The sequence below is a fragment of the Thunnus thynnus genome, chromosome 4 (assembly GCF_963924715.1).
Source record: "Thunnus thynnus chromosome 4, fThuThy2.1, whole genome shotgun sequence".
NCBI lineage: Eukaryota > Metazoa > Chordata > Actinopteri > Scombriformes > Scombridae > Thunnus > Thunnus thynnus.
Window position 1 is genome coordinate 21,413,171 of NC_089520.1, and position 15,648 is coordinate 21,428,818.

General features: G+C 38.0%; 1 protein-coding gene and 1 long non-coding RNA gene across 2 annotated transcripts; both read right to left on the minus strand.

Annotated features, from left to right (window-relative positions):
• Positions 1-1,960: 1,960 nt before the first annotated feature.
• LOC137181635 (uncharacterized) lies at positions 1,961-4,735 on the minus strand. The gene is made up of 4 exons (XR_010928167.1): positions 4,667-4,735; positions 4,541-4,567; positions 4,017-4,039; positions 1,961-2,293 (listed from the first exon to the last, which is right to left on the minus strand). It is a non-coding gene; the product is annotated as an uncharacterized lncRNA (long non-coding RNA).
• Positions 4,736-6,215: 1,480 nt separating this feature from the next.
• pa2g4a (proliferation-associated 2G4, a) lies at positions 6,216-13,871 on the minus strand. The gene is made up of 13 exons (XM_067587476.1): positions 13,674-13,871; positions 12,296-12,424; positions 11,953-12,058; positions 10,995-11,064; positions 10,790-10,882; positions 9,958-10,021; positions 9,643-9,721; positions 9,179-9,257; positions 8,925-9,058; positions 8,721-8,815; positions 8,492-8,619; positions 8,327-8,380; positions 6,216-8,181 (listed from the first exon to the last, which is right to left on the minus strand). Exons 1-13 carry the CDS (start codon positions 13,753-13,755, stop codon positions 8,119-8,121), a joined length of 1,176 nt encoding a protein of 391 aa, XP_067443577.1. The 5' UTR covers positions 13,756-13,871; the 3' UTR covers positions 6,216-8,118.
• Positions 13,872-15,648: the final 1,777 nt, after the last annotated feature.

The window sequence follows — 15,648 nt, forward strand, 5'->3', positions numbered from 1 at the left end:
CTAATAAGGGCCGTTCTGCCTGCATAAGTAGTTTCTTTTGATACTTTCAATACATTTTGCTGATAATACTGCTGTACTTCCACTTGAACGCTGGACTTAAACTAGATTTTGGTTTTGCTACTTTTATTTAAGTAAAGAATCTCAATACTTCTATACACTGACAATATTATATATAAACTTGTACAGATGAGAGACATATATATACTGTAAATGACAGTTACATGCTGTTGGTGTGCAGGTGGTCAAACAATGGACTGTGTTCTCATTTACTCAAATGAGGTTCAAGCAGTTTAAGCTTTTGAGCAATTAATGCTCAGAAGATGAATGAAGTCTATCTCATCTCATCTGAGATAGAATAAAATACTTTTTAATATGCCCTCCACTGATTTGTACTAATCAGAAGGTTAAGAAAGAGAGTTTACCTGTATAATATTTGTACCTTTCAACAGCAAAATGAGCTATGATGATGCATAATTAGCATTAGAAATTTAAACAGCAGAACCGGAGAAATTAAACAAGAACTAGAAAAAGCAAAATTGCAAATATGATGAAAGTCAGTGAATGAGTTGCTACGCTTCTCGATCTCGATCAAAATTTAATTCAAAAGACTGTTTGTAGCTTAAATTGTCTCTAAAAATGTCTTGTTTATTTCTGAGAGATTGCGAATCTCTAGTGGGCAGACGCTGAGTGAGTCTTATCTCTCTTGACATTTTCTGCACAAATAGACAAATGAAGTTGTGTTTCTATCTGAGAAATGGCTTTAAATGCCATGTTTGTGCCTGTGCATGAAGTGAATCTGTTCTCAATTTTAGTATGAGGGGAGGTTGAGATTGTTGAGTATCCAGAATTACCTTCTGTAGTTGACATGATACTGGGTGTGTTTATGGCCTTAGACATCAATATCTGTAATCAAAAGTGTTGATGTACTGATTACTGATGCTGTCTGGTTATGATGTGGTGATAACGTCTGCTAGTTGTAAACTTATGTTCTTACTCATGTTCTAAATTAATAATAAGTGCTGAAGTACATAGAAAGTTAGTGTTGTGTTGGTTCTGATCACCAGTTCATTTTATTTGTAATTATTATAAATTAAATTTACAGACTGGCAAATGAATATTTTCTTAAATAGTCTCACACATTTTACGATACCCAAAGTCACTGGAGAAGTGAATGTGAAGTCATACTTAATAATCGTGAACAATTAATTGTTTAAGTCGTCAGCATACCTCAGACTTTTGAATGTCTTTTACTTTTTCTGTGCATTTATAATCATTGCACTGAAACTGGAAGATTAAAAGACTATGACTAAAAGGCCACTTTTAACAAGTAGGTGTCTGCACCTAAACCTCGATCAGTGTGGAACTGTAAGTCCAACATGCTGAGTACAGAGCCAAAAACAAATTCCAAATTCTTTGTGCATTATATTTCATGTTCTGTACATAAAGTACATCCTTGATGTGTCGATGCACAATTTATCACATGGCCAGCATCTACTTAGGATGTGAGATATTAAAAATAAGATGTGGCAAAACTTTGCACTCAGTCCATGGACAGTTATGTGATCTGTACACCTGGTATTGTCTGCAAGTATAAAAAACAAATATTGACCATTCTCCCTTATTTGAGTTATTGAGACTCAGGCATTAAGTCCTGAACCCGTGGTCTTAATCTCTTTCTTGCATACTAGTAACATATTGATGCATAGATTTAATCCTCAGGTCTCTGCAGGGTTTCAATGTGCCAATTTTACATGCCCTGTATGAACTGCTCCAGTTTGAGTTTCACATCTTTGCTTCTTACACCAAAAATTATAGAAACCCAGTTTGCACTAGTCAGGAAACCAGAGCTATAGTTATACATGACTCACTCCCTCTATGCAGTGCAACTAATATAAAAGTGCACCCACAGACTTTTAATCCTATATAACGGAGACTAGACAAGAGGCTGAAACTTGTGGCAAACTTTTAAGAACATTTATTGTTCAATACACCACATGACAGTTGTTGGTCAACAAGATGTTATATATGGTCCATGAACTAAACAGCTGTAGTTCTGATGTTGAGAGATCTGTCCAGCGTCGTTGTCGCCTTCGTCAGACTGTCACAGCTGGCTCCGTGAGAAGCGTGGTCATCTGAAGTCAGGGTGTAGTCTTCATTTTGCTGATGGAGGCTCTACGTGATCCACTTCAGCTACACGTGTCAGTCATCTGAAGAGGCTCTGACAGGATCACAGCTGGCAGGGATGAGGGCTTACTTTGACCTCTGCCTCATCTTTCTCCTTTTACGCTTCAGCCTGTTAAAAATAAACAGCAGCTGTCAGGAAACATGCAGAGGTTTGCTGCTCAGTGTCCATTTGATAGTGCACACCATCTGGACTGACAAAACCCACAAGTCATCTAACTCAAATAACTTCACACTGGCAACACTGATCCGAGTTATGAACTTGCCAATTTGGGGATTTAATTGATAAATCAAAAAAAAAAAAAAAAAAGATTGAGACTGTATAACTTCTGTTGAGCAGCAGCAACAGCAGCTTCTGCTGCCAAAAGTGGTAATTACAGGATGCTGCTGCATTTAATTCTGTTGATATCTGAGCAGTGATGTACCATACTATTGGAACATGAGGGAACACTGAAGGGGAACAGACTTCACTTATACTGCATCTAGAGCATAGCATGAGGAGAATATTTAGTAGAGCAGCGAGTGCTCTGTCTGTCTATACAGTTTACACTGTTTTGATATCCCTTCTGGTTAGTCTGTGATCCCAACATCTGAACCCACAGCAGGTGACTGCTAAAATGTAGTTGCTAACTAGCGTTATACTAACAAAGATACAATCCACAACATTTTTACAGAATCAGGGAAAATACAGTCCAGTGGCTGCTAGTTGTTGTTAGATCTGTTGATAGTTACATATTAGCGACATAAGTGATTGTGATTCACCGAAGGCTAGCTTTAAACCCATCCGCATGTCCTAAGGAGTGGAGTTATAGCCAGTAACTACTATTTCTCACAGGTGATTGTACCTGCTCAACCCAAGTTACATAGTGCAAGAACAGGGGTTTGGTGCATGGAGTGGGAAGAAAGAGGTGCCATTCCCCCAATTACAAGTCTAGTATATCAAAATGATTTTGAAGCTGTTCGTTTAAAAAAAAAAAAAAAAAAAAAGTGTAAAATAGTTGCATATTGTTTTAATATCTACTGCATCTACAATCTATGTTGAACTTTGTTTTTGGTACAGTACCATCTGAAGAGCCCTAAATTTGCCTTTTAGTTGACATCATTTACTTTCAAATGAAATATTTGGCCTGTCAGACTCTTTGGTATGTTTCCTAGGCAATCTGAAACATTTTAGAGCCTCTCAAAAGTGATGCGTAGTTGTATTTCAAAGTCAGGGAAACAAGAGGCTACAATGAAGACTTACAAATCAAAACATTTTAAATCCTGTAGTGTTAGATTATTCCACCTACAATGTTGCCAGTGTGATGTTATTTTAGACACTTGTGAATATTTAGAACAAGGAACCATTAACAATACCAAGACCATGTGCACACTTCAACAGGATCCTGTGTGTTGCTGCCTTTAGTACTCTACAAGGCTTCAGCAGTAAACTATTGCTGCACTTTTAACAGTCAGACTGACTCTGATTTACCAATCAAATGTTCAATATTTGTTTAAACGAAAACATTTGTTTAAAGTCATAATCACTTGACTGCAGACACAGTATATTTAAATGCACACAACAGTAATATTGGCTATCAATATGAGAGCAATGATCCAATTGGGAATGGTCCTTGCCAATTTGACAAATTCCACGTGTCATTTGAAACTGATCAAATGCTGCTGTATTGGAGGTATTTCTGCACCTTTACATACATAAAGCAGGTTATAAATAGTAGGTAGTTTTGTCAACCACCACCTCTTTACCTATTATACATGAACACTGTTTTATAGTCTATATAGAAATCAGACAATATCAAACCAAAATTTTAGAAAAGAGTATCATTAATGCTCACCTGCGCATACGCTTCTTCCTCCACTGGAAGACAAAAAGGATATTTATTAGTGTACATCAGGTGCAGTTTGAATGTGCTGTGTGTGCACTCCCACTAGACATGTGACAGCATACTGCTTGTTAGGATGCAGGACACACTGCAGGGACTCCCCACTGCAGACTTCACTGATGTGATGTAGACATTTTAGTAAGGCGTATCATTTTTTAAGCAAACCTTTTTCCCCATAAACACATCTACAGGTTCAGAGGTTTCCCACGGCTAACATCACAGCATGCATCAAAGCGGGCCCTATATTAGCATTAGCTCTACTTTGCACATATATGTATCAGTTATTGGGCCCTACTGTACAAATGTTATCGACATTGAGTGGAAAATATTAGTGGGAAAATAAATACACAAATAACAGAAATGTTAATTAGCCACCAGACAGAGTAAAACAGGACAGGGGGTGTTGTTCGGATGCTAGCTAGCAGCACTACCTGAACAGGAAGACGATACAAAACAGTAAAATAATGACTTCTTACCTTGGCTCTCATCGTGTGGAGAAGTTTCTGTTGAAATGAAACAAATAAAGAAGTCAGTTGCTGCGGATGATTAATAAAAAGTAATGATTAGTTTGGATTCTGTTGGCAGCGAAGCAGCTTTCTTACCTCAAAGTGAGAAGATCAACGGAAAGAGGATGTGACGAAGGAGGAGGGAGGTATTTATATACGCAGTGACGTTACACTCAAGCGCAAACTGTTCTCCTCGCTCACTGGGAAATGTAGTCCAGATAGCAGAGACTGCATCTGCTTAAAGGTGATTTTATACTGGATATGACATGAGTTTAATATCATATTCAACTTTTTCCAAGGCGATATGAACAGGTTTGATGTTTTATTAAGAAAGTCAAACTTTTTAAACCATTTTTTTGAGTTATTAAATATAAATAATATAAAAATTAAAATAAATATAGAGCAATACTCATCACTGTTTAGGGAAACATTTATTATTATCAATTTTAGTGTTTTAACAGAGAAATATATCAAAATGTTGAGGTTCAAAGTTTATTCTTCATCTTGTAAACAACAACAAAACAAAACAATCATACCTCAAGGTCCATTTAGTACCTGTTCTGGGCATTTTACTTTTCTCATTTATAATGGGAAACTCAGACCTGAGATGATCTCTTACTGGTCCAACACCACTGAGGACACCCATAAAACCTGCTCAGCTTCAGTTTTCACTTCACAAAACTAATGATGCAGTAAAGCAAGTTAACAGGTGTCACTACTAGAAAAAAGTTTTTCAAAATTGGAAAGTACAGATTTCTATGTTTTTATGAACTTCAAGGGGAATGGCAGTAAATTTGACAGCTTGTTCCCTAAAGTCAAAGTCCATTTAGTGGCTGGTTTGACCACATCACATGGTCCTCAAGAGATGTCATACAAGCAGGGCTGCAATAACCATTATTTTTATTATCGATTAATCTGCTGATTATTTTCACGACTAATCACTTGGTCAATAAAACATCAGAAAATAGTGAAAAACGGCCATCACATCTTGTAGTCCAAGGTGACGTCCTGAACTGTCTTATTTTGTCCAACCAACAGTCCAAAAACTAAAAATATTAAATTTAGTTATGTAAGACCAAGAACAGCAACAAATTCTCAAATCTGAGAGCCTTGAACCAACAAATGTTTGACATTTTTGCTTGAAAAATTACTTAAATGATTATTCAATTCTCAAAATAGCTGCCGATTAATTCTGTCAATCAACTAATCGACTAATCAATTAATTGATTAATCATTGCAGCTCTGCCAACTTGTGCCCAGAATCATGGAAAGATCTAGTTTCATGGCAAACTTAAACTGCTCAAAGACCACATGTTTCGGTTAAAAGCTCAGGAAAAGTTACTAAATGGACATTAAGGCAAGACAGTTTTGTCAAATATCAAATCTTTGTTTTACTTCTACTTGATTGTAGAATATTTGTTTAGCAGAAGCTCTTCAGTCTGTAAGCGGTCATTAGTATTACAAGCAAAACCAGTTTAATGCGTAGGACTGGGAGATATGGATAAAATCAAAATATATGTAATTTAATGCAGTGATACTGATATTTATCTTCATATGTTTAATGTATTAGAAAATCGATCAAATAAACAGACATGAATGTCTGTTCGTGTCAATGCACCTAATAAAAGTTGCTTCATCACATTGATTCAAAAGTCAGTAATATTTAATATTGCCATAAAACATTTCTGCACATTGATTTGTAACATAGCCCACAATAGTTTAATACACCCAGAGATATTAAAGGGATCGCTAAACTGTATAGCAAAATCTCTGATGGCTAACAAATAATCATCCTCTGGTATTTACTGTTTCATGTTGACCAGCACTGCTGATGCTGCTTTACAACATCACTCTCAACTCTCAACTTACAACATTAGTTTGGAGATGAATAAGCAGTTTTCATATTTCAGTGCAGACAGTTTTAAATACTCAACTTTGACAAGGTCCTTTCAAGAAAACATAGACATACAAAAATGTTTTTATTTCATTAGATGTAAAGATCCTTTGCCCACCGACTGAGCTACAAAGCATGATTTTACTTTTCTCATTTAAATGAAACTCAGACCTGAGATGATCTCTTACTGGTCCAACTCCACTGAAGAGACCCAGAAAACCTGCTCAGCTTCAGTTTTCATTTCACAAAACTAATGATGCAGTAAAGCAAGTTAACAGGTGTCACTAATACAAAAAAGTTGTTCAAAATTGGAACATATAGACCTCTATGTTTTCATAAAATTCAAGGGGAATGGCAGTAAATGTAGCAGTTTGTTCCCTAAAGTCAAGCGGACTACAACTGTGTTTTTGCTTGTAAATGTTCCAATCTTCTGCTCAGGTTATTGCTTTAAAAAAATCTAGTGTGGTTAAAATGTTGAAGTTTCAGAGCGCCCTGGTAGCCGAATGGTTACTGCGCATGACACATAACCGCAACGTCCCTGGTTCAATTCTAGCCAGCGACCTTAGTTGCATGTCGTACCCATCTCTCCCTCTCCTTGTATCCTGTCTGTCACTACACCATCCTCTACCCAAGAAAGGCTTAAAAAAAATGTTGAAGTTTCAGTCAAAAAGTGTTCAGGATGGAAAAGTAACCTCCACTTTCCTCACTAGCTTAACTTGGAAACAAAAGCCATCTATTATATTACAAACCTCTAAATGACTCATTTGCTGTCAATTTTTTTCTACATTTGAGGAATTACTGTAACAATTTCCAGCTCTTATTTCATGAATGACAAATTAAAAATTTAACCCTTTACTGCATGACGAGGTTACGAAAATATTTCTGTTGAAATGTTTTAAACGGTCTCAGTTGTTTAATAATGGACGACTAAAACCATCATTCCTAAAGATTCACACGTTTGAGAAGTCACAAATGATCCTAGAACAATAAACATCTGGATATTCCTTTAACCATAACTTTGTTCACATATAAACAGTTTTAGATAACTTGTTATAACTTTGTTGCCAAAGGGAACATGTGACAGTTAAGTAGAAACAGCGGCCTCAGAAATTATGCCTTTCCAATGAGATCATAGTTTCTGTTAGCATCTATTCAATGAACCTTTACTGATATTTAGATGTCAACAATACAAGCTGGTTCACTTCCATTAATGCCTAAAGTGAACTTCAGATTCTCTTAAAAAGGACATTTTCAGCTGCAAATAATACAAGCATGAGTGGAAAAATGTTTTGGTTTTTTTTCCCCCCTCAGACAGAAGTCACACACTCACCATTTGGCAACAAATCTTTTCAAAAATGTAAAACTATTTGCAATTATTCTTTATTTCCTGCTCAAGTTCAGGAAGAAACAGAGCAACATTTGATCCATGTTGCTGCCAATTAATGCAGTAAAGGGTTAAGCATCTGTGTCAGTTTCAACAATTAGTGAAATATCTTTAAATATTCAATTGATTCCAGTGTTTTTATGAATTTGCCAGTTTAATTTGTGAAATCAGCTCTGTTGTATGACAGGCCGAGCGTATGGGGGGTGGGGGGGCTTGTCGTGTTTTCTCTTGCTTCTCTTTGGGGTCTTGCGTGTGTGGAAAGGCAGTTGTTTATTCGGCTGCTTCTGTTTCTTCAGCTGGCTGTCCAGTTGCATTTTCTGCCGTCTTTGAGGCCTGTGGGATGTGAACAGGGAGGTACGGATCGGTTAACGATGGCTACGTTGAACATTATTTTTATTTAACACTACACAAAGGTGAAATGAAAAACAGGGTTAATTGTAGGACAGTGTGAGGGGTCAAACTTCAACTCAAAAGTTACCTTCTTTTTCTTTTTCTTCTGTGTTTTACGGCTTGCAGAGCTCTGTAGTAAAGTCTGTAGAAGAAAGGAGACGTTTTAGTATAAAATTTAAAAAATGCTTCATGCAGATAGTTGTAGCTTGTTACTAAGGTGCTCAATGTACGTCCAGTGATTTCACAATCTTACCCTTAGCTCTGGGTCCTGGACTTCATGCTCTGACTTGTAGAGATCTGGATCGAAGGGCCCGTTGGTGATTCTGTGAGGCCCGTTGGCCATCAGCAGCACTGTGAACTTAAACTGAGCTACACACTCTCCTGAGAACAAAGAGACCCAGAGGGGGAGTGATAAATAAATAAAAAGTGAAAGCAATTGTTAAAAATAACATACATGTTTAAGGGAAGAGGTAAACGCTCACCCTCTTTCTCCTGTAGCACACTGAAGGGCTGTAGCAATTCATGTTTGGCACACTCCACCACACCCAGACGGGCTTTGGCTTCATCCTCAAACGCCCTGATCAAAAATGGATGGTGGTATTAAGTAAATGTAGAAGCCAAAATGCATCACTATTCAATCTGTGGTCAAAGTTTATACAATTTCTGCAGCTGGTGGTCTATATTACCTAAGAGTGAAGGGCATGGCATCAAAGCGTCGCTCAACCTCGCTGAAGAAAGTACGAGAAGTCTTCATCTTCAAGCCATACTGTTTACTGGGGTCCCTCTTATAAATGGTGGTCCTCAGACCTCCATCTCTGGCCTGAAAGTAGATCAGAGAGGACCAATTCTCCTTTACTCTTCAGTGCTGATTGGCTACAGCAGAATCATACTATTTGGACAGCTTCGGGTGATGAATAAACAAAGATGAGAGGGCACTGACCTTTCCTTCTCCGGTGCTGATCAAGACATCCACAGCATAAACTTCATGTACCTCAAACTCGGCCTTCTCGTGGTCCTTCCTGGAAAAGAGTGTCAACAGTAACCGGTCAAAACAGATGAGCAACATCTTCCACGCTCTGTTCATTCTCAGAGAACATACAGTTACTCAAAATATGTCACTGTAAATAGTTTCAGTTACAACTGTTCATAGTGATGTTGGTCGATTCTCCCAAGTTGTCTGAACATCATTCCTGGTTTTGGTGAGTTTTTCAAATGTTAAATTTAGTTACTTTCAACATCACAAACCAATTTTCATTCATCTCCATTGTATCAGGGTAGTGGCAGAATTTCTAAAGCTCATCAAATCAAACTGAAACTTACAGTAGTGACAGACGCCATTAAATATATCTGTGAAAACATGTTTTTTGTATTTTCCTTCTTTGAGTAAAAATGACAAACATGTACCTTTGCTGGTCTGTCGGGTTCTGTATGATGGTCTTCTCTCCATCGATGATATGTTGCTTTAGCTGATGAGACAGCATACCTTCAAACCACAGAAGCGGACACGAGAACTCATTATATTATACAGGAAAAAATACATCATCCACAAAAACATCCAGCTGCATTTTGTAAACCCATTACAGTCATTATCATATACCGAAGAGATGTAAAGAGGAAATTTAAGGACGAAAGGTATCTCAATGTGCACACTTGTGGTTGACCTCAATGTCCTTTCATGACACAGCGCACTAAGAGAACAAACTTTCAATAGACACTCACCCTCAATAGGTGTGCATTTGAACGACTGGGCGATCTTGTTCCAGGCCTCCGTCACCTGAGTGTTCTGAGAGACAGAGAGAAAAAGGAAATTACTTTCTAGAGCCCAACTGATGAATCGGGCAGGCTGATACAAGACAAGAAATTTAAGCACAGAAATGTCAAAAATATATTTTGAAACATTTTCACCATTCTATAATTTTAATTCAATAGTTCTTCTATGGTACCAGAAAGTAGTGACAAGTTTATTTTTCAACTGTAAAATGTCCTGCCCAGTAGATTTCCAGGCCACAATTACTAAAAAAAAAAAAAATTTATAGGAACCTTATCAAAATCTTTTATTTATGTTATGGGGTATGTAAAAAAATATATATATCAGCCGATATATCATTCAGATTTTTAATGTCTCAAATATCAACATGACTCTCAAAAATCCTGTATTGGTCAGGCAATATTATTCTCACATGCAAAATATTTTTGCAAATTTTGCAGCTGAAATGCAGTCTGAAGAAAGCTTTCATTTTAGGTTGTATTTCAAACCACTGCGATAATGTCATCTCTTTTTTTTAATCTGATGGGTGCAAAGAAGAGGGAAGAGGTGGAATAAAAAGTCTCGCAAAAAAATGTAAGTCTATTAGAGGATTTTCAATGAACTGTCTAAGAGAAAATACAGCTCAAAAAGAGGAATTTCACACAGTGACACATACAGCCAGACTTTAAAATTCTTCAGAATAATTTGAAGACCCATCTAAACCTTTCCATGATGAGAGTCAGCCACTGTAGAGAAAGTAACTTATAACAACAGGAAAGACTGTGAGGAGGAGGTTAAGTGTACCTGGTTACCAGGTTTAACAAGGCGAAGCGCTGCTTCTGCACACAGATGGGCGGCTTTGACTACATCAGCTTTCCGGCCTGTGATGGGATTCTCCTACAGAAATAAGACGCAGTGAGAAGAGGACTTCAAGGTATGTTCTAAAGACGATACAAAACTGTGGCAGATGCAGAACATTACCAAAAAAAAAAAAAAAAAAGGTTCTTACCTTAGAGGCTCCCACCACAAAGCTGTGAGCGACATTTGCAATGAAGCCATCAACATGAACCCCTAGATCTCTACAGAAGAAAAAAGAAAAGGTGGAAGGAAAGTTTTTACAACAATAAATGAAATAAAATCAATGATGTATCAAATTCATTTCAAGTTTAACTGCCACTCAGCTGTCAAGATTACTAATGTTGATGCAGGAATCAATCAATCAAATCTACTCGGAAGGACAGAATGTCAACTATGTTGCACTTTGGGAAATGAGACTCATAAAAGACTAAACAATAAGGTCAGACAAAAATAAAACAACTTAATCCGTTATGGCCATTAAACAAAAGATATGTTCCAAGGTGAATTTCTTTTTGGCTGTACATCAGCTGGACTGCCATGAAGGACTTATTGTGAATTCAAAGGAGTGGCGCTACAGATGGTATTTAATTAGACAGACGTGCCCAGCCAGAAGGTTAGGCTGCAAGTGTGTGTATGTGTGTGAATTGAGAAACATACAAACCTAGTGTGTATAACCACATCACCATGAGCTATAACAAACATCTTTAAAACACTGAAAATGTACACGGAGCACAAAAGACATCACAGAGGACAAAGACAGAAGTGGCAATACAACAACTAAGATGAGTTTTCTTCCTTTTTCAAAGCACACCGTTGCATTAGAAAAGTATGATAAATGGGATTTAGCATCAAGGCTAAAGTCCATTTTATCACTTTTAAAAAAAATAGACACCCCCTACTCTAAAAACGTTCAATCTTACTTGTGGTTTGCCACACAGGACAGACAGGAAGACAAGACCTTAATGATGAAGCAGACAGTCAACAGCAAAGAGAAAACCCTCACACACAAGCCGAGATATAACAAAGAAAGAAGGGAGGACAAGACACTGGGAGACTCAAGACACACAGGGGAAGGAGGGGGTGACATTGTTGCAGAGCGTGGTGCCTACATTTTGACCAGATCCCCATCTTTAAGTGTGTAGTCGGGGTCACTCTTCAGGGGAGAGAAGTGGCAAACACAGTTATTGACTGAGACGCTGGTGGGAAAGGCAATGCCTAGAAGAGGGAGAAGAGAACCACCAAGTCTTCATTTGGAAATCATCCACAACTTAAGCAAAAAAAAAAAAAAAAAAAACTAAACAAGGATGGAGGGAGTGACACTTGGATCACACAATAAAAACACACTGTCATCCTCTGCCACCATATTAGAACATTTAAAAACCCCTGTGGATTCACACACAAACATCAACCTCAAATACACAACAGATGTACTTGTAACCATGCTGGCCTCACCTTTCTTCATTTCCTTCTCCTTCTTGAAGACCTTTCCGGTTTCTGCCATGATGTAGGCATCCCCTTTCTCACAGAGGCTGAGCACAGACACACCTGGCTTGGCTGCTTCCACAACCAGACGAAGAGCCTCTGGATGACAGAGCAAAACGAACAGTAAAAGATTAAGAGGAGGGCAGGAGGAAAGGACCAGGAAGCAAGTAGAGCAGGTAGATGAAGTATTATATTGACATAATATACAACTGATACTGTGATGTGAGACCAAATATGATCTAAGATTCTCTCTTAAAACAATGCATAACGTTATTTGAATGCCCTACCATCCACATACAGTGACTAATGATATTTTCTAAAGACACCATATCACCCACCTCCACTATAGCTCCACCCTGTGTCTGGGTACTGACTCAAAAATATTGTGAACATTTGTGTCTAAAATTATACTCACCAAGCACTTTAATAGGAACACTGTTGAAATCTGATACAATACAACAGCTCTGCCATAAATTCTACTTTAATGAAGCTTATACATTTTCAGTTTTTGTTGACATTGTCAGAAAAGGTGGTGTTGTGATGGAGTGCATTATATTGATAAGTGTTCCTAATATTTTGCCCCCTCATGTATGTTAATAGGGTGGACAAAATATTAGGAACACTTTTTGCACTTTTTCTGACAGAGGATCTTATCCACATCTCCCACTTGTAATTTCATATAATGCAGCCATCCTTTATTTCCACTGATTAAGTATTTTCATCATGCTGTATTTTTGATTAAAAACAGGCAGAATTTTCAAAGTACTTGGTCTGTATATGCATTAAAGTTTGGGTTACATGCAAGCTGAAGACCTTAAATTATGCCTCTGCTATAACTTAGCAGATATATCAGCATGTTAGTTCTGTAAATAAAGGAGATAACTTTACCATGAAAAGTTGTGGAGAAGCTAACACAAAGAATTCATTTTGGTGATACAAATCAGAGAAACATGTAGCTAACTAACGTAAAAGTGGCTTCATATCTGTAGTTAGCTGACTTATCTTTCAGCTCGTTAACGTTTGCTTGACATTTTTAACTGCCTGCACTGGGCAACAGGCTGAGCTAGCTTGTTAGCATCCCACGTTAGTTTAACAGACAAACAGCTGCCTCCAGGAAAGCTTAACGTCAACGTTGAGCGGCAGACCAAACATTAGCTGACCCAAACGCACCTGCTAGTTATCTATCCAGCCGGTTAATGTAGCATTTGTGTGCCTCGCATGTAAACCACATGGCTGCTGCTGCTGCTGCTGCTGCTGTGGAGGAACTAACGTTAGCTCGCTGCACGACAGGCCGAGCAGAGCTGATCGACCGTTAGGTACTAACAGCTACACGTTGATATCAACTTACGGTTGGCGATGTCACCCCCCATCTTGTACTTGGTGACTACCAGATCCTCGGCGATGGTCTGCTCTTGCTCGTCGTCGGACATCTTGGCAGTGAGTTTCAGTCGCTAGTTGGTCCTAAAGGCAGCCGCAGTTCCCGCAGCTCGGCTCGGCTCGACCGCTGTCTTCACACCAGCCTCCCGCTACCAGTCAAGCCCCTCCCACTCCACTGTGACACGAAATACGTCACAGCGACCCCAACCCGCCAAAGTGCCAGTTGTTATGTCGAAGTCTGTTTCCCGGTCGATATGTGTCTCCCCTCACCTTGAACTGTACCCGGCCCTACCCCAAGTTTACCTTAACCCAAACCAGTTATCTCTGCCTCGCCGAACCATAACCGTAACCCAAACCTAACCCCAACCGCGGAGCCAATTTATTTTCCTAGGATGGCGAAGTCTTGACCCGCCCTAAATTGCCTCTGATTGGCTAGTTACTCGTTGCCTTCGTTGGTTGGGTTGGTTAGGTTTAGGCATGAGGAGTGTGATTGGTTAGGGTTAGGGTAAGAATATCAGGGTAAGCCAATCAGAGGCAGAGTACGGCGGGTCGTGACTTCGCCATCCTAGAAAAAATAATTGTGGCGCTACAGAAAACACAATTCCAAACGAAGGGATCCAGGGGTCCTTGAGAGGGTTCCAGGGGGTCCCCATCAAAAATGTGAATAATTTATTTTCACTATAATTCGACCCATAAGTAACACAAGACAGAATGTATAACTATTTTAGTCATGGGTTTCAAAGACTTTCTGTAATAAAATGTCTATAGCAAAAATCTTATCAGATGGGGGACCCTGGGACAAAATCGTATCAAATGGGGGTCTGTGGTCTAATTTGTGTCAGTTTAGGGGTCTTTGATGTGAAAAAGTTCGAGAACCACTGGTCTAAAATATCTGTGGATGACAAGAAGAGCAGATGTTGTTAAAGCAATGTAAACACTTCTGAAAAATCTGTGTTGATATATATTTATTTAAAATCTTTTTTTTACTATTTCCTAATTTATGCTGTTCCCTTTGCTCCATTTATTTTCACTATTTTTTATTTATCATAGCCTATTATTCTGTGATGTGTCTTGTTTTTTTTCATTTACAGTATTATCCTTTGTTTTATCATATATTATGCTTGTGAACAGATCTTGTTTTTTTCTGTTTTTCTATGCCTTGTGGTTGTTATTGAATTGTTTTGCAAGTTATTTAAAAAAAAAAAAAAAAAAAAGAACAAGAACTTTCCAATGTACAGAATTATGTTTTGTGATGCCTGACAATTCAAAATGGTATAAGTACTGGAAGAACTTGTCTAACCGTTTTACACTATATGACCTTTTCTTTAAAAGTTTGTTTAGCCTCGTTATGGCAATGACAATAGAGGAGATCATAAAAATAGAGTCATTTTAAACCTTTGACTATTTTAATAATTTGACATGACATCAATTTTTTTGTTACTATGGTCAGAATTATTATTATTATATTTATTATTATTAGACAATGATCAGCTTCTTCTGGACCTTTCAACCATATCTCAGGGTCTTCATCAGCGGATGGAGTTTGATATCATTTTATTCTTATTTTAGGTTTTTAAGATCTGGACAACAGATGAAAATGAGTATTTTAGGCTAACTCTGGCTCTTTTCCTGTTAATTAATGAGCATTGTCACTGTCAAGTAAATAAACAAGTGAAATCCACTGTGAGATGTGGATGAAAGCTGGTACAGTAAGTGGTACAAGTGTTAAAAATTAAGTTAAAAGCAGTTCCCGAGGTCAAGAATGAATTCTCAAGCTCATTAATAGACCTAAATAGTCTTCATTTCACCCACTGCACACACTAACATTTCACTCACAAGTTAAGACCTGCGCGCACGCACAGGTGTTTTCACTTATTACGGCGAATCTTCTGCTCAGGTCGAAGTTGGGCGTAGCTATAATTATGTGAGGCCATCAAACCTCATGC